We start from the raw sequence: 20,699 nt of genomic DNA, 5'->3' as shown, positions 1-20,699 counted from the left end.
CTCTATGTGGAGAATCTCCTGCCTCTGACTCAATGTCAAAGTCAGTTATAGTCTCAAAGAGGTCAGTTATAGTCATCTCTAATTCACCAAGTTCCTCCCATTGCCTGCATTTTGCACATATACATATTTCCCTTTCTCTCACTTGCCACATATACAACTGCCGGGACGCATACATACCACAAGTCCTGCATGCTACAAAATCCCGTATGATATCATGCAAAATGGAGTCCTTAAATGTGGGAGCACTTGGCGATACGCTATTTGCAATTTTAACTGCTGCTGCCACCATTATTCAAAATAGTGTCGAGGAACTATTACACTAAACATTAAATAAGTATAAGGGAGTATAACTATATAAGTAAAAGTACAAATAAAACATTTAAGTATACTAAATATAAATAAAATAAAACTAAATAATGAAAACTTATGTTATCTTTGTTTTCTCTTCCACCATTATGCATCCAATTCTGATAATGATTCTAAAAACTAGTTTCTCATATCTATGACTAACTTCATGCACAATCATCTTCTTCCATTTAATTGAAGGAGTATCTGAAACATGGTGCACCAGTCCTCACTTCCCATACAGATGATCGCAAATGTAGTTTTTATGTTTTTCAAAGTGGACGTTCAAACAGATCTACCACTAAGTAGGTTAAGTTGGAGCCACAAGAAACCTCCTGTTCTCCGGGATGAGTAAAAGAGTTTGATCCTTTGGAGAATAGATGAAGGTTGAACTGGGTTGGTGGTTTGAAAGTGTCATAGAGATTGTGTTTATGAAGGACTTTAACTATCTTTTCAGTTGTACCCCAGATATAGGGGATGGGAATAATTTTGTTGTGACCTTATGTGTCAAGTGCTGGAGGAAGAGAGATGAAAGGACATGCAGTATTTTGTCTATTTTATAGGAGTTATAGACATTGACTAAAAAAAGAAGATAACTGAGTTTTGTAGCAAGGGTTGTGTTATTGGAACATATAATCCTTGTTCTGTATTTCCAGAATGCTATAATATTGGGATAGATGGATGTTGTTGTCTAATGGAAGTACCTTTCATACTTGAAAATGCTTAAATAAGCATTCTTATAGCACATTTGTTCCATTTCATCTATAATTCAAATTCTTTCTGTGATAATATATAAATGATTTATTTATAAATAAATAAATTATTTATTATCAGTATCAATTACTAAATCACTTAAGGAATTGACAGCGTACATAAGAATATAAATTAAATTATACTTAATTATAATAAATATATTAAATTATAATAAATATTTCTGATATTTCGGCAACGTCACGTTGCCATCTTCAAAAGGAACTTACAAAAAAAGGCACGTGCACGTAGGCACTACAACACAGTAACTGAGAATGAAGTGATGAAGCTATTGTTCTCCTAAAAGTCCTGATGGTGTTACCTAGCGGGCTATGTAGGTGTTCTTGGCCATTGGCTGAAGGTCTGCTGATGTAACCCTTCCCAAATTTGGGCAGTTTCATGCAACCAAATTTGTTGAGGCTTGGAGAGTTTCTTAGGGCTAAGGTTGATTCCATGAATAGTCTTTCGAATTTGAACTTGCTACGGTGTATTACTGTAGCTTTCTTCCACCATATTCTGTGGAGTGTATTCAGAGCATGGTCTGCAAGACCAGAGTGGCTGTACTTGTGAAACTGGATGTACTCCTTGTGTTCTGAAATTCTGATATTTGCTGTCCTGCCTGTTTGGCTAGAGTAAGACAGATTACAGCTGCAAGGGACCTGGTATACACCAGGTAGGTCTAGGGGAAGTGGTTGGTCTTTAGTGGAGCTGATGGGATGCCAATTTTCTGTATGGTCTGTAACAGGAGATCAAGTCATGTTTTTTTAAGATTTTGGTAATTTTTTCCGAGGTGCCTCAGATGTTGGGAATGGTTGGGGTGTTGTGGTTTATTGGTTTCAATATTTTATTTTGGGGGGGGGGTAGCCATTGGCTGAGAAAGTGTTGAGGATGTGATTTAGTTCAGTGTTTAGGGCCTTGTCGTTAGGACAATTAGTTTAGCCCTGTTGTATAGTGTTTTCACCATTCCATATTGTTGTGTGTGTGGGGGGGGAGGGGATTGTTGGTGAATGTACCTGCCTGTATGGGTGGGTTTTCTATAAACTGAGCAAACCAAGGTTCCATCAGGCTTGCGGGTGACTTGTGTGTCTAGGAAAGGGAGGCTGTTGTTTTCCACCTTTTCCAGAGTGAACTTGATTCTGGGATGTTGGTTGTTTAGAAGGAGAGGAGTTAAGAAGAAGAGTTAAGTGTGTTAAGAAGGAGAGGAGTGTATCAGAGCCATGTGGCCAAATATCAAACACATCATCAACGTAGCGAAGCCATATGGTTGGTTTTTGTGGGGCAGAGGCTAAGGCTTTTTCTTCAAAGGTCTCCATAAAGAAATTGGCCAAGGATGGGGAGAGTGGTGAACCCATGGCTGTCCCCTCTATTTGTTTGTAGAATTTTCCCTGCCAAACGAAATAGCCTGAGTTCACTGTGAACTGAAATAAGGCTGAGATATCGGGAGAAAATTTAGCTTGGATTAGCTCTAAAGTTTCCTTGAGTGGGACATTAGTGAATAAGGAGGAGACGTCAAAGCTGACCATTATGTCAGTATGTTGGAGTGTAAGGTTTGCTATGCTGGCTTTGAAGTAGGCTGAGATTTTTATGTGTGATGGTGTGTTGCTAGTATAGTGTGTGAGCTCTTTGGCCAAATTTTTAGCTAATTTGTATGTGGGGGAATCGATGTCATCCACTATGGGACGTAATGGCACATTTTTTTATGTATTTTTGGGAGTCCATAAATACGGGGGGGGGGGGTATAGAGTTAAACATTTTAATCTGTTAGTAACTTCTACAGGCCAAGAAGTGACTTTCTTAAGGAGCCTGTGAAGTTTTGTGAGTTGGTGGGATTGTATTCAATAGGGAGGTAAGTAGCTGGATCTAAGCTTACCTGTGTAGTCCTTTTAGTTAAGTACTATAGTTGCATTTCCCTTATCTGTTTTGGTGATAACTATTTCTTTATTATTCCTCATTTCCTGCAGAGCTTTATATTCCTTGTTGGATATGTTGGTTTTTGGTAGTCTTGCTTTGGAGAGGACACAAGCTACATCCAGTCTTATGCTGTCGGCAATTTGATTCAGAAGGTGGCAGATTCTGCGTTCGATCTGGATCATAATATCCTCACTAGGTATTTTTCTGGGAGCAATGGCGAAGTTGTGGCCACGTGAAAGCGCATTGAGTGCTTTAGGCTTCAGGATGACTGAAGAAAGGTTGATTACGATGTTGGTAGGAAGGTTTGGATTGACGGTAGAGATTTTTTTAATTTTACGAATTTTCTGATCTGTTGACCCCGTATTTTCTTCAATTCTTTGTCTTCTGCAGTACACAAGGCGTCATGTAAAATTGACCAAGGCTCAAGATTTAAAGTGCATGAAAGATCGTCTTCAAGTGCATGAATAGCTTTGTTAATGTCAGCTAAGAGAAACCGTGTGGCAGCGATTTGTTCCCGAAGCAAAGCGTAGCTGGCGTGGTTATAGATACGAAGAGTTTTTTGTGAAACAAAACAGTGCTTGAATTTTACACAATTTGGGATTACCTGACTATCCTGGCAGCATTTTAGGAAAGTCAGACGATTTAGTTGTCTTGATAACTTCAACTTCATTTTACCGTATTGGCGGGCCTTCCGTGAGTTGGAATCTCCGTGGATGATGGTAATTCTCGTACACAAGCTTATACGTTGGTTATGCATTACTAAATCACTTAAGGAATTGACAGTGTATATAAGAATATAAATTAAATTACACTTTAATAAATATTTCCGATATTTCAGCAATGTCACGTTGCCATCTTCAAAAGGAACTTACAAAAAAGGCACATGCATGTAGGCACTACAACACAGTAACTGAAAATGAAGTGATGAAGCTATTGTACTCCTAAAAGTCCTGATGGCGCCCCCCCTAACGGGCTATGTAGGTGTTCTTGGCCATTGGGCTGAAGGTCTGCTGATGTAAGTCTCCCAAATTTGGGGTAGTCTCATACAACCAAATTTGTTGAGGTTTGGAGAGTTTCTTATGGCTAAGGCTGATTCCATGAATAGTCTTTCAAATTTGAACTTGCTACAGTGTATTACTGTAGCTTTCTTCCACCGTATTCTGTGGCGTGTATCCAGAGCATGGTCTGCAAGATCAGAGTGGCTGTACTTGTAAAACCGGATGTAGTCCTTGTGTTCCGAAATTCTGATATTCGCTGTCCTGCCTGTTTGGCCAGAGTAAGGCAATTTACAGCATCAAGGGACCTGGTATACACCAGGTAGGTCTAGGGGAAGTGGTTGGTCTTTAGTGCAGCTGATAAGGGATGCCAATTTTCTGTATGGTCTGTAACAGGAGTTCAAATCATGTTTTTTTAAGATTTTGGTAATTTTTTTCTGAGGTGCCTCGGATGTAGGGAATGGTGATGGATTTAGAGTAATCCTTGTTGTCAAGGGGTGAGGGGGGGTTGTGGTTTCTTGGTTTCAATTTTTTTTGGGAGGGGGGTTCCATTGGCTGAGAAAGTGTTGAGGATGTGATTTAGTTCAGTGTTTAGGGCCTTGTCGTTAGGACAGATTAGTTTAGCCCTGTTGTGTAGTGTTTTCACTCACTCTATATTGTTGTGGGGGGGGGGGGGGGGGGTTGTTGGTGAATGTACCTGCCTGTATGGGTGGATTTTCTGTAAACCGAGAAAACCAAGCTCCATCAGGCTGGCAGGTGTCTTGTGTGTCTAGGAAAGGGAGGCTGTTGTTTTCCTCTTTTTACAGAGTGAACTTGATTCTGGGATGTTGGTTGTTTAAGTGTGTTAAGAAGGAGAGGAGTGTATCAGAGCCATGTGGCCAAATAGCGAACACATCATCAATGTAGCAAAGCCATATGGTTGGTTTTTGTGGGGCTAAGGCTTTTTCTTCAAAAGTTTCCATAAAGAAATTGGCCACGGGCACTTTCTCAGCCAATGGCTACCCCCTCCCCAAAAAAATATTGAAGCCAACCCCCCCCCCCCCCTTCACAACAAGGATTACTCTAAACCCATCACCATTCCCTACATACGAGACACCTCGGAAAAAATTACCAAAATCTTAAAAAAACATGACTTGACCTCCTGTTACAGACCATACAGAAAATTGGCATCCCTTATCCTCTCCACTAAAGACCAACCACCTCCCTTAGACCTACCTGGTGTATACCAGGTCCCTTGCAGCTGTAAACTGTCTTACTCTGGCCAAACAGGCAAGACAGTGAATATCAGAATTTTGGAACACAAGGACTACATCCTGTTTTACAAGTACAGCCACTCTGGTCTTGCAGACATGCTCTGGATACATGCCACAGAATACGGTGAAAGAAAGCTACAGTAATACACCGTAGCAAGTTCAAATTCGAAAGACTATTCATGTAATCAGCCTCAGCCCTAAGAAACTCTCCAAACCTCAACAAATTTGGTTGCATGAGACTGCCCCAAATTTGTGAGGCTTAAATCAGCAGACCTTCTGCCCAACGGCCAAGAACACCTACATAGCCCGATAGGAGGCACCATCAGGACTTTTAGGAGAACAGTAGCTTCATCACTTCATTCTCAGTTACAGTAATACACCGTAGCAAGTTCAAATTCGAAAGACTATTCATGGAATCAGCCTCAGCCCTAAGAAACTCTCCAAACCTCAACAAATTTGGTTGCATGAGACTGCCCCAAATTTGTGAGGCTTAAATCAGCAGACCTTCTGCCCAACGGCCAAGAACACCTACATAGCCTGATAGGAAGCACCATCAGGACTTTTAGGAGAACAATAGCTTCATCACTTCATTCTCAGTTACTGTGTTGTAGTGCCTACGTGCATGTACCTTTATTGTAAGTTCCTTTTGAAGATGGTAATGTGACCTTGCCGAAATATCGGAAATATTTATTAAAGTGTAATTTAATTTATATTCTTATGTACATTGTCAATTCCTTAAGTGATTTAGTAATGCATAACCAATGTATAAGTTTGTCTACGAGTATCAGAATCAATGTGAACAAAGTTTATCAGTTTAAGCTGTTGATTTGATCACCAATTTAATGAAAGATAAATTGCAAGTATACTTTGCATTTAGGCTTAAGTGTGGGTAGAAACTCATGTTATAGGCTTAATGGAGTAAAACAGCACTGAGATAGGATTAAAAATATTATTCAATTCTTCTAATATTTTGCCTCAGTCACCGAGATATGGTCAGGGATTACAATATGAGACTTGTAACACACATAAAGACAACCCAAACTAAGTGAAACACGTGTATGAAAGACTAGAGTCCTAATTAGGTGGCACACCTGTTGACAGCCTAAGATGTAAACTGAGATCTTGAAGTATTAGTGTTTCCCATATTTTGGGAGGTTTAATGCAACCATATTTATTTAAATTAGGCCAATTTCTGAGAGCAGCTGCAGATTCCAAAAATAGTCTTTCTCTTCTAAATTTACTGCAGTGGAGCATGGTGGTTTTTATCCAACCGATTCTATGAGCCTTATCTAAAGCATGATCCGAGGGCTGATTGACCATAGTCATGACTTCAGATGTATTTTTTGTGTCTTTTTGTGTGTACATAGTAGGCCAGTTTGAAGCAACAGGGCACCTTATATATGATGCAGAGAGAGAGAGAGGAGGGTGCTGATTTTTAGTAGAACATATATGGGTAGCATTCTTTCAATGGAGCTTGAAAGCCATGCAAAAATTGCCTTTCTTTAAGATGCTGAATATTTTTTCTTAAGTGCCTCAGACATAGGGGGATGATGATTAGTTAGTCTTAAAGAAGTACAATCTCTTCATGGCTTTCGTCCCACTGAAAGCTTGCTACCCTTATATATTCTACTATAGATCAGCTGCCTCCTCCCTCTCTCTCTCTCTCTCTCTCTCTGTGCCTAGAGTATATAAAGTGCCTTGTTCCTTCAAGTTGACCTACTATGGACAGACAGGAAGATCAGCCAACATCTGTATGGGAGGACACAAAAAAATGAATCTGCAGTCATGACTATGGTCAGTCAGGCCTTTCAGACCATGTTTTAGATACTGCTAATAGAATCAATTGGATAAAGATCACCATTCTCCATCTTCTAAATTTAGAAGATGAAGACTATTTTTGGAATCTGCAGCTGCTCTCAGAAATTGGCCTAATTTAAATAAATACGGTTACATTAAACTTCCCAAAATGTGGGACACACTAATACTTCAAGATCCCAGATTACATCCTAGGCTGCCAACAGGTGCCCACAGAGGATGTCCCATCTAGTTAGAACTCTAGTCTTTCATCCATGTGTTTCACTTAGTTTTGTATTGCCTGTCTATGTATGTGTGTGTGTGTGTGTGTGTGTGTGTGTGTGTGAGAGAGAGTTACAAGTCTCATATTATATTCCCTGACAATGTCTCAGTGCTGTTCCACTCCATTAACACCAGTATACTTCATTTGGTAAACTCTTGGCCAAGTGAAGAAGGTAATCCCTTCAGCTGAATACTTTTCTTGATTTTGAGGGAGATTTAAATATGATATTAAGATTATATTTGGGAAGCATTCTGCTTAGACTTTCATATACTCCTTTTATGTAAGGCCAATGTAATGGAATTATTGGTTTTTGTTTGTTTATTTTTTTTATATTCTTGTTTAGAATATGAGAGTATATTTGTCCAGGGCTCGACAGATATACTTACCCATGGGGAGTAGATTTTACCATCTGGCAAGTAGCTGCAGATTGAAAAAAATAGGAATTTTTATTTTATTTTATTTTTTTAAAGTTAATGGATATTACATCCCATATAATTTCTTAGCCGAATAAGAAACTCAAATAATTTCTTAGCCGAATAAGAAACTCAAAGAGTTTCATGTCGAATATAGAAACTATATAAAGTTCGGCAATTCCAAGTGTAAGCAAATACCTGGATAGTTGCAACACCTGACCCATTTGGTAGTGCAAACTGAGGCAACTCATAGTAAGGGTGGAGCAAGCTCCAATCACTATTCTTGATATTTACCCATAATGTGAACTTAGCTCTTAGGAGCTGTATTACTGTTCTACATTATGAGAGAAGGTCACTACCCAGACCGGTTTCAACCTTTATTGAGGTCTCATCAGTGAGTAGGTAGACCTAGTTAATACCAAGTTTGTAGCGAACAGAACTTACATCCCTTCTATGAGAAGGGATGTACACTACCAAATGGATCAGGTGCTGCACTATCCAGGTATTTGCTTATGCTTGGAATCGTCAAACTTTATATAGTTTCTATATTTGGCATGAAACTCTTTGAGTTTCTTATTCGGCTAAGAAACAATATGGGATGTAATATCCCTTAACTTAAATAAGTTCATGTTGCCGAATTGATGCCTTTGGCTCTTCATATAATTAGGATTTTTTTTATTTAATAAAAAATAACTTTCTAAACTAATCTTTTTTAGCCTTAAGAAAACACATAAATATATGTATAATATAAAAGGTCATTCTAGTAACAAAAAGTAATGTAACAATTACATTTTCAAAAAAAAAAAAAAAAAAACAGTATTGTTTTTACTGTTCTTCCTATTCTTATTGTCTATTGACTTCTCTTTCTTAGAATGATTTTCACACAAAGCAAATGTCCTTCAGACAACAAAATAGCACTATTAATCATTTTATGGAATGCCTGTTGACTTATTGGGATATATCCTTAAAATATGGGTGAAGCCATTTTTCTTTGCCAAATACATTTTTTTTGTGGCGAGTAGGATTTTGTATAATTTGTTGAACCCTAGTTATTATCATTATTTATAAATGTTATTTGCATTTCTTTTAACGCCTATAAATTAGAGTTTATAAATAAGTTTTCCTTTTAAAGGCATGTTGGGTTGCATTTAAATGGCTTTGGAGCGAGTGTGCTGGAAAAAGTGTTGCTGGACCAAAGTATAGCGTGTGGAAGTACAGTGTGTGATGTGTGGCAGAGATCAGGCAGTGGAAACAGTAGTTAGTGTGAGAGAGAATGGGAATACAAGGGAAACGGGTGGGGGGGGAGCTCGGGTGGACCGGGAGACATGGCATAGTGAGAGTGAATGTTGAAAATGGCAGTGAATGTGTGTACAAAGATGGAGTATATTGCAATGTGGGTGGAGAAGTGGAGACTGAGCAGGTATATATGGTAAGCGGTGATAAAGGTGGTTTGGCAGGTGTAGTGGGGAAATTACAACCAGCATATGGCTTGGATAGGACTGGCTATAGACCTAAAAATGAACTGTTGTGTTTGTTTACAAATGCCAGAAGTATCAGAAATAAATGGGATGAAATGGTTTCAGTGATTGAGTTTATTTTCCCCCAAATCATTGGAAGAAGTGAAACGTGGTTGAATGAAGATGATATCATAATGGGAATAGAAATGGAAGGATACAGTATTTTTCATGAGGATAGAAAGAGCAGGAAGGGAGGAGGAGTGCTGTTGATGATAGCAGGGGAATTAAGTCTACATAAGGTAGACATGAAAGGGAGAAATAGTGGCAATGGCTATGAGGCGGTGTGGTGTAACGTGGAGGTTGAGAGGAAGACATATTTAGTTGGATGTTGCAATAGGCCTGGGAATGTAGAAGGTGGGTGATAAGAAATGTATAAACAACTTGGATTAGTGAACAAAGGAAGGGTAATTATTGTGGGTGATTTTTAATTATGGTGGTATAGATTGGAATGAAGAGATAGCATTTGGGAATAAGGAAAATGAATTTCTCAAGTTCTTGAGAGATAACTATCTCAGGCAGCACGTAAAGAAAGACATGCAAGGATCAAGAGTTCTAGATCTCATCATTTCATCAGAGGATGCAATTGTTAGAGGTGTTTCACATTTTCCTCCAGTTGGTGAATGAGATCATGAAGTAATCACCTGTGTTGTGACTAGTCATATGCAGATTTTTGCGAGGAAAGGATATATGTGGAATTATAAGGCTGGTGATATTGACAAGCTTAGGAGACAACTTCGAACTATAACGTGGAACGAGGAGTTGAGTGGTAAGGAAATAAATGCTGCATGGGAACTTACAAAGAAATACATAACGGCATCAATGTATGAATGTATCCCAAAAGGCTGAATAAGGTATGTGTAAAACGGATGAATGTGGAGCTTAAGCATGAAATCTGGAAAAAGAAAATACTTTGGAGGAAGTACAAGACGAATAATGGTAATCAGTCACATGAAGAATATAAAGAACAAACCAGGAGAGTGACTCAGTTAGTAAGGAAAACAAAAGTAGAGAATGAGCGGAAATTGGCAAATCAGGTTAAGAAAAACCCTAGAGAGTTTTTTAGATATGTCACAAGTAGAAGGAAGAATGATCATGGAAAGATGAAGTTAGGGGATGAAAGTGGTAAAATGGTAACTGCTACAGAAGACATTGTTGAGATAGTCAGTGATCAATTTATAAGAGTGTTTCATCCTGATCAGGGTAGAATCATGAGAAACTTAAGCGTAGAGGACATAGGAGAGGATAACTTAATTGTGAGTGAGCAGGCGGTATTGAGGAAATAAATAACCTTGATGTTAATAGGAACAAAGGAAGATGCGAGGTGATGACATATCACCACACATCTTAAGGGAATGTTCCAGGGAACTGACAGTAGCATTGTCATGCCTGTTTAATAAGAGTTTTGCAACAGCACAGGTTCCAAGGGAGTGGAAGGAGGGTAAAATTGTTCCACTGCATAAAGGCAGTGATAAGGCTGTAGCTTCAAATTATAGGCTGGCCTGTATATCTGAGTTGTGGTGAAGGTCCTGGAGAGATTGGTGAGAAGTAGGATACAGAAATGGGTTGATAACAGCAGTATTCTCTGTGGTTATCAGCATGGGTTTGTTAAGAGGAAATCATGTTTCACTAACTTACTTATGTACTATAACAAGGTGACAAATACCTTGGGCAAGGGAGATACATATACAGTGGTGTACTTGGATTTTGCAAAAGATTTTGATAGACTGCCACATGACAACTCTTAAATAAATTTAAACAGATGGGATTGGATAACAGACTTCTATGTTGGATCAGTGACCGGCTGTCGGATAGGTATCAGAAAGTTGTATATGGGGATGCAGTATCTTGAAAGAGAAAGGTCACCAGTGGTGTTCCACAGGGATCAGTTTTGGGCCATTGTTGTTCAATTTGAATGTTAATGATATTGGGTTGGGTTTAACTAGTAATATCCAGCTGTTTGCAGATGATGCAAAACTGGGATAGATTGATGAATGGGCAGGTAAGTGGAACTGTCAGTTCAGTGTTGCCAATTGTAAGTTTTTGAGATTTGGTAAGCAACGATGGGATGCAACATATACACTTGGTGGGGAAACTTTAACAGAAGTAGAGGAGATGAGAGATCTAGGAGTGATGGTGGACAAGGACCTGAAATTCAGGGGCCACATTGCACAAGTTATGAAAACATCATATCAAATAATGGCAATAATGCAGAGAACCTTGACATGCAGAAATAGAGAGGTTATGATTCCATTTCCATTGCATAAGGCCTTGATCAGGCCTCATATGGATTATTGTGCACAGATTTGGTCTCTGGTTTTTCATGGTGATGAGGATATGTTGGAAAGGGTACAGAGAAGATTCATAAAGGTAGTCAGTGGTCTTTGGAATGTGGAGTACGATGGAATGTAAGTTGCAGAGCCTTGTGAATAGGAGGACGAGGGGGGGGGGATATGATTGAGACATATTAGCTGGTCAGGGGTTGTTATCAGGTAGACATGAAAGAGATTTTTCATAGAATGGGAGAGGGGAGTAGTAAGAGGCCATTGCTGGAAACTGTATAAGGAGGGTGTGAGCAAAGGAGTGAGAAGCAGGTTCTTTGCATGGAGGGTGGTTGGTGAGTGGAATGCATTGCCTGAGTGTGTTGTGGATGTGGACACATTGAATCAGTTTAAGAAGCGGTTGGATGAGCATTGTATGCAATAGTGAGTACCTCCCACGATGAGTCTCTGACTCCATGGAGGTCAAATGCTAATAATAATAATAATAAAAGTTGACAATTAGTAGGATAGTGGTAAGCTCATACTGTCTCTTTGAATACACTTTTAATACCACCTCTAATTTCCACCTCCTCCCACACACCCAAAATTTAAAAAAAAGTGCACTCATCTGCTCCTTCCTTACCTTTCCACTCTTGATCCACTCATGGATGTACCACATAAATGCATCTGTTCCGTTACCTTAAATGAATGATGTGCAAAATACTAATTGGAAAACGGGAATAGAAATGACACACATAACAGATTTAATAAATATGGCAAATAGTACCTTTTCAGTTATACATTAAAATAGAATTAACAGAATTAATTCGAAAGGAATGTGATCATTACATCATACTAAAACATGGTATGACTGCAAATTTAAGGATCTTTGTGAGGTTGTAATGAACCTTACCCAATCTTAACAAAAGATGATTTAAAGCTTTCTATAATACACGCTCACATTTGACTTCAACAATCTTCCAGCTAGGCATTTAACTTTGAATTCCAATAGTACAGTTCATTTCAACAAAAAGTTAGAATCAAAGAAAAAAAACAAACTTCAAAAAAGACTCCAAGCTCTAGTTTGAACCAATTCACAACCAACATTACAACCCTATGCACCAAGTTGGTTTCAGATTTATAATAAGGTAGACTCAGGATGACAAAATAAGAATAGAATGCTATGCCATCACAATTTTAGTACAAGTTAAAAAATCCTGCCATCAAATGTAAAGATCTCACAGTTGTAACCCAAGTGCTACAGTGCCTTTCAAAACCAGAAATGGCAGATAATTGTATGAAATTAAACTCATTACTCTAAATCAGATTTTTCTCTGGCCATCTAAAATAATAATCGGACACTAGGTAATTAATTACACTGAATCTTACTCAGTTCTATTATTATTATTTTTTTTTTTTTTATTAGCGTGAATTCCACCAATGAAAGGTCACAAACTTGTGGTAAATTAGCACCATGGATGGGCTAAAGATTAAATAATCTGGAAACCTTCTATAGCCAATCATGAAACTTTTTTCAAGCTTCTTCTGGGCTCTAATAAGCAGAGTAGTACTCTCATCAGGCAATAAGCATTCATCTACTAGCCAGAGTCATTTCACAAACAACAAACACATACCCACAGTTAGATTTGAACTTATAGTTTATTTGTTAGAGAGTGGAGTGATCCTCAGCCAGCCAGGCTGGCCATATTAGCTATTGAGATAATAATTATTATTTTTTATTTTTATTTGTTTATTATATTTTTTTTTTCACCAAAGTCATGCTGAGGTAAACAGTTAGCTTGTATTCCTGTAGATATACTTGTATTCCTGATGAGCATAGTCAAAGCATTGATTGATTTTTATTTTAAATATTGTTTTTCCATAAAGAATGGAAAAACAATATTTAAAATAGTATGAGCCAACTGCACTTTCATTATATTGCTGATGCTGATTCATTTTCAAACACAGTCAACTCTCACTATAACAAACTTGTAGAGACCACAGGAATAGTTTGTTATAGTTGATAGTGCTATAGAGAATTTCCTTTAGCGTATTATACCGATGGAGCTTTGCCAAGGACACTTTTCAGGTAATTTGTTATAGTAGTGTGTATGTGTGTGGAACTATAGTATGAATCGACTGCACTTTTATGTCTTGAAATGTCAAATATATATGTATATATTTATTTATTTATTTATTGTTATTTTATTTTTATTAATTTTTTTTTGTCTCTTGATATTCAATGTAAAAACTCATTTCTCTTTACAGTGAATGTATTACTGTCATTGGAAGAAACTTATGCAGATGTTATGCCAGTGCGAATTAATCCTAGTAATCATTCTGCATTCGTGTAAGAAATTTTGCAAGCTGTGAAATTTATTTGATTTTTTCTGTATAGCAGAATGATTTTTTTTAAAAATTTTATTAATATCTCTAGAATTTACATTTGTACAGAGAGAATATGTGTTGGATCATATCCTTGTAGTTTATTCTGTTGCTAATATTCATACATGCTTTGCTTAGTTAGGCTATCCAACTAACTAACTAACTAAGTTGGATAGCCTAAATCTATAGATTTAAATTTCAGTGTGGGCATGGATATTTGTGAATGTCTGTGGGTGATAGATAAATTTCATTGCCTGATGCAAAATCACCACTGTGCTTATTGAAGGCCAGAAGTGGCATGAAAAATTCCATTTGGGAACAGGATTTCAGAATTGTTTAACCTTTAACCTGGTACTAATGTACTATAGGTATGTTTAATAAATTGTAGGTTCAATTCACATAAAAAAAGTACTTTTTTTTTTAAAATTCCATTTGTACTACCTGTGCACTTTAACATGACAAAAGATATTAACAGTCTGCTAGAACAAATCTTTGATTATGTTGGAATTGTTTTCAGGACAATTCATTATGACAGTTGTATGTTACATTGACAAGATATAAATAGTATGATTGAATCAGAATCTGCAATGAATATAAAGCCATCAGGTTAACTCAATATAAATAGTATGATTGAATCAGAATCTGCAATGAATATAAAGCCATCAGGTTAACTCAATATAAATAGTATGATTGAATCAGAATCTGCAATGAATATAAAGCCATCAGGTTAACTCAATATGGTCTTCAAGATATTATTCACTTGTCAATGAATCTCCAGTAATCATGCAAGTGCATCTGAAGTGACAATCTCAATGTGTATGATATTGTGAAACATGATAGTGGGGGAAAAAAAAAGTTGAAATGTTCACAAGGTTTTGTTTTTTCACTCGATTCACCCTACCACTTTAAAATTCATCTACTCATCCATTTCACAAACACTAGCCCAGCAAAGACTTCCTTGATAAGTCATTGTGAGGAATAAACATATATTTTTATTGATTTTTTCTTGTCCTGACTAATTCAGTATTCAACAAAAGTCTCATAAAATGTTGGACTTCCATTTTTTGGTAATATGCAGATTTTTTTTCTATTGTGTGAACTATAACTGTTGAATGAGAGCTATATGTGAGGGAATCGCCCACCTAAGCAGCAACTAAATATTGTTTATCAAAAGAGACTGGCTGTTATCGGCAATCTGACTGGTGTCATTTGATTTCATGTAATGAGATGAGATGAGATTCAGTTAATATTTTATTTTAATTTTGACTTTTTATAATTTGTGTGTGTGTTATGCGTATCTTCATTTCTATCGTCTTCTTATATTATTTTGAATTTATTTAATAAATTAACATTCCTTCTTATTATATAGGACATTTTGTTGTGTAAAAATTGTTAGTCTAATAAGGATTTTATTTTATTGTTATCATCCTGTCACAAATTATGTTCACTTGCTGGTGTGAGATTACCACTTCTCTTATTGGAGGCCAGAAGTGGCTTGAAGTTGCATGTTTAGTCTCTAGAGCAGGATTCCTAGATCTGGTAAAAAAATAAATAAAAATATAAAATATCCTGATCCTGATTTATGCTCACGCATAGACCCACACTTCACCGTGTAGGTATTCGAAACCAAAATCTTACAGAATAAGTTGATTAATCCTTATTCCAGGAGTGTCTTATGTCTGTAAATAAGACACTCCTGGACCAGTTTCCCTGTTTTGAGGGATGAAAAACCTGAGCTTCAGGGAGGAAAAATATGAGGCCAGCTAAGTCACCATTTGATTGAAAACACTTGATAAAGATTCCTCGCATCATAGACAGGACTCAAACCCAGGTCTTGCCAACCGAAGGGCTCATTTAAACCAACTGATATATATATATATATATATATATATATATATATATATATATATATATATATATATATATATATATATATATATATATATATATAAATAAAATATCAAATATATATTGTATATATAAAAAAAAGTCCTTAATCTACCTATGTACAAATGTACTATAGGTTCACAAATAAACCTTTTGTGGGTGGGAACCACATAAAAAAAATAATAATAAATAAATAAACATCAAATTAGTATCCAATTCCTTTCACTTCAATTCTTTCTAAAGAAATGGATAACACTATTAATAGGCAACTGCTCCACTGCCTGAAATCCATCACCTAATGAACATCACCGGTATAGATTCTGCTATCAGTCAAAGGCATTTGATTATGTTGGGAGAAAGACCTATTAAGTATGCTTATTATGTGATCTGTCTTGATTATGGCAACTTTCTCTCCCCCCCCCCCCTTTCCTTGGCTGCATGTTACATGTGTGTTGGTGGATGTATTTCTATCCTCAAACTTCGTAGCTAATTCTGTGGTACTACAAGGCATCGTTTTTTCATTTGCTCTTTTGTTCACCAACCTTCTCCACTCAACTGCAAACCAGTATCTAATTTTGCTAATGACACTACAGCACAGTCTTCTTCCGCATTCTTCTTCTGACAGATTTCCATTAATATAATACTATAATACTTTGACTATAATAACATCCTCCATCCAAAATGCTTGACTTTATACTTAGCAACATTGAACTGATATTCATTGTCATTTGTCCTTATAACCGATCTGTTCAAATCATTCTGAAGGGATTCTGCATTAGCTAGATTCCTTATCACTCTCCCTGAATTAGCATCATCAGCAAATAGCTGAATAACACAGTTGAGACTCTTTCCAGAAATAAAATTCCAATTGTGCATACCAGAGCATAAGTGACAGGAATGGGGATGCATTTGCGAAGTAATATTGCACAAGTTAAGGAGCATACAGTAGACATTATCAGTTCTCAGTTATCAAAACCTACCCTTTATGTGTAAATAAGTTCACCATTGTATTATGAGATAACAAAATTTAAAATCCCACAATTTATTAGATGTGGTTAGTGATAAAATTTTTGAATGCCCAAAAAATATTCACTTTGCACTTATTAATATTAAAACTACAACCTTGATCCTTTGTCCAAGTCAAAAGTCTATTCATATCTTCCTGTGAAGGGAATTAACATCAGCAGTTCTACTTATAATTCTGCCCAACTTTGAATCATCAGCAAACAACTGAAGATCCTCAATCAGTCCACATGTTATATCATTTACAAACAAGTTAAGCCCAAGAAACAGAACCTTGGGGCACGCCACTGGTTATCCTCCTTTTTTCGAGACACTACTCCATTATACACAACTTGTTGGTATCGTTCAGAGAACCAATCTCCGATTCATCTAACCAATATACTATCTATTCCGATCCTCTACAGCTTGTATACCAACTTATCATGTCGTAATCTCAAACGCTTTTGCAGAGTCCAAGAATATCACTGTATATATATGGTTCTCCCTTATCTAATACGCTCGTTACTTTATCATAAAATGCAAGCAGGTTACTAAAACAAGACCTACCCTTTTACAAATCCATGCTGATTTGTAAAGGGGTAATTTGTACATAAAGAATGCCATGTCCATCAACCTAATCCTGTATTCTATTACCAGCCAATTTCTCCAACACCTGTACTACAACTCCGATTATACAGACTCATCTATAATTGGAAACTTCTGTCTTAGAACCATGCTTGTGGAGTGGTACTATTTTGCCTTCTTTTCACTCCTGGGGAACCCTACCCACTGCACGACTCATTAAACAACCAGGTCAAGGGCATAAGCTAACTGTTGTGCACATTCCTTAAGAATATGGGATAATATTGTGCACAGATTTGGTCTCCTGAGTTCCAAGGGGATAAAGACGCTGTGAAAAGGGTGCAAAGAAGAGTTACAAAGATAATATTATAGTTGCTCTTGACATGATGTTAGGGCCTCCCTCGATGAGTCTGTCGACTCCTTGGAGTTGCCCGAGATAGTAATAATAATAATATCCATATTATGGGATTTAGATTATGAGGACAGATTGTGAGTGTGTGGATTGCAGACTGGTTAACAGGAGAAAGAGGGGTGATATGATAGAGGTCTATAAATTTTTGAATGGGTGTTATAGGATTTCAGCTGATGAAATTTTTTGATATATGGAAGGTGGGGAGAAAACACGGGGGCATCCATGGAAGTTATGTTTGTACACAGTCAAGAAAGGGGTAAGAGCTAGGTTTTTCTCTCACAGAGCAGTGAGTGGAATAGTTTGGCTTTAGGGTAGTGAGTGCATCTAGTGTGAATGATTTTAAGGGAAGGTATGAACAGCTGGTTTGGGTAATTTATAGCCTCTCTCGATGAGTCCTTGACTCCCTAGAGGTCTCAGATAATAATAATAATAATACGTCATCCATTCCCACAGCCTTATTAACATCTAGCTCATTCAACCCCTATCTAACAGATAAGCTTAAGTGTTGACAGTTATTCATGACTTTTTTTTAACAGCATTAACAAGACCAAACAAATTTATCAAAAGATATTTTATTTATCTGCTTGTATAAGCAACAGTGAGTAAGTGAAATAATACAATTATAATGGACAAAAGATCTAAACTCCTATTTTGGTGCCCTTTAATGTTGTAAAAAAAAACAAAAAAACATGACAACTATGTGGGAATTGCTCTTAAGATAACAGTCTCCCAAATTTTTGGCAAATTAATGCAACCATTTAAATATAAAGAGCTAAATATAAACTTCGAGTTTCTTATTTGGTTTTAAAACAATGTGGGATTTAATATCCCCTTAATTTAAATAATGCAACCATATTTGTTCAGGTTAGGAGAATTCTTCAAAGCCATGGCTGACTCAAAAAATAATCTTTCAGATCTGTAATGACTTCTAAATAGCACATTCATTTTCTTCCATCTAATGGACACACAGGATTAGATGGAAGAAAATGAATGTGCTATTTAGAAGTCATTACAGATCTGAAAGATTATTTTTTGAGTCAGCCATGGCTTCTCCTAACCTGAACAAATATGGTTGCATTAATTTACCAAAATTTGGGAGACTGTTATCTTAAGAGTAACTCCTGCATAGCTGTAATGTTTTTTTTTTTTTTTTTACAACATCTAGGGGTGCCAAAATAGGACTTTAGATCTTTTGTCCATTACAACTGTATTGTTTCACTTACACACTGTTACGTATACAAGCTGTTTCGTGCTTAGTTGATGCGTTTGAAATTCAGCAAAATATAAGCAGCTAATAAAATATATTTTGATAAAATTGTTTGGTGTTGTTAATGATACCATTAAAAATAAGTCATGAATCAGTCAACACCTTTGATTCTGATATGGTATACCATAACATCATTATTTTTGCATGTTGGTCGTCTGCACCATTTCCATAATCTGATGTGATGACTTTACAACTTGTGCAATGTAATCTCTAAAGTTCAGGTCCCTGTTTCACTGCCACTTCTAGGTCTCTCATTTCCTCCACCTTCTTCAAACTTTTTTCCAGTTGTATATAATACTTTGCATTCTGTCCTTGCCTACCAAAGTGCTGGACCTTACAAGATTGAACTGGTAGTTCCACTCACACAATCTGTTCAAGATTGAACTGGTAGTTCCACTCACACAATCTGTTCACGTCTCCTCTATGTCCACAACATCTGTTTTGCATTATCTGCAAACTGTTGCATATCTCCAGTTAAACCCATCCTAATATTATTATATCATTATTAAAATTCTGAGGTATGTTCTTGTTCCTGAAATTCTTGAGTATCATTATAAGTTATCCTGGCATGTCCTTGAGCACATTTGAGCACATTTTGCAAAATCTTATAACCACCAGTGGATGTTACAAACAGAAAGAACTGGAAGTGTGTAATTATTGCCACATCATTCACTTTTTGAACAGTAGAACCAAACCAATATTTGCAATTAGCTTAACAAATTGATTTCTTTGTATTGTTGCACCTGCATTTCTAGATATATTTTATCAGTGTTTCATTTCAAGTTTTCAAACTACATTCTTAGGTTATGTGTGCATTTAATTTTTTCAGTTCTATAATGAGAGGATGTAATAATATGTGCAGTTATTGCATTGTACCTTTCACAAGAGGAAGAGAACGTAGTAGACCAATTGCATCTATTCTCGATGAAGTTAGAATGTTGTCAGATCAGGTACACATACTTTATTAGAAAGATTCTTCAAAGATAGATTTTTAATATTAGATAGACTATTTATTAATTCAAATACTTATTCTACATATTTGCATTAAGTTTTAAATGCCTTCGTGTAAAAAAAACGAATAATATAAATGACATATTACAGAATTTCTTTTGGATATGTCAGCACTGTGATATATTGGCTGGAAAGTTTTTCGATAGTTATTGATATTGAGAAACTTTGCTATAATCCCATTTGTCATAATGAGTATTAATTGTATTACTCAACAGATCAGTGAATATGTATCCAATATGTATATGTATGAATATGTATCCAATATGTAGTCACATTGCAGGAAAAAATATTTTATAATTGAGTCTGAACCAAATTTGAATATTAAGTAAGTAATAAAGACTAAATAGGATTTTGCTCTGTGTTTTAAAAGAAACTGCAAACAATTTAACAATTCCTTTAGTATAGTTGTTTAATGAAGGTCTTAAAACATGAGGGTCTTTTTAACATGAGTCCTAGATTAGTCAAATTCCAAAGGAAGACAAAATTATTATTCTTCATATAATTTTGTCTGTGTGTTCTGGAGGTTGTTGAAGAGGATAGTGAGGACTAAGATTCAGAATTGGGTTGACAACACCAGCATTTCCACTAGATTTTGCAGAGGCTGTGTATGAGGAATGATATTCCAGAAGAGGAA

The 20,699-nt window shown here is 36.4% G+C and overlaps 1 protein-coding gene across 2 annotated transcripts in view; it reads left to right on the top strand.

The window, feature by feature from the left end:
• The window catches only part of LOC150096035 (mitochondrial tRNA methylthiotransferase CDK5RAP1), a 197,459-nt gene that overhangs the window by 94,234 nt on the left and 82,526 nt on the right, over positions 1 to 20,699 (top strand). For both annotated transcript variants that reach the window (XM_090409462.1, XM_090409464.1), the window contains exons 5-6: positions 13,788 to 13,869; positions 19,884 to 20,004. In XM_090409462.1, coding sequence (XP_090265588.1) covers positions 13,788 to 13,869; positions 19,884 to 20,004 — 203 coding nt within the window. The remainder of the gene's footprint in view (positions 1 to 13,787; positions 13,870 to 19,883; positions 20,005 to 20,699) is intronic.

This window comes from Typopeltis vanoorti, chromosome 19, assembly GCF_054136105.1.
Source record: "Typopeltis vanoorti isolate ZY-2024b chromosome 19, IOZ_Tvanoo_1.0, whole genome shotgun sequence".
Lineage (NCBI taxonomy): Eukaryota > Metazoa > Arthropoda > Arachnida > Uropygi > Thelyphonidae > Typopeltis > Typopeltis vanoorti.
The sequence above is the reverse complement of the archived record's forward strand: the minus strand, read 5'-3'. Positions and strand labels throughout refer to the sequence as shown.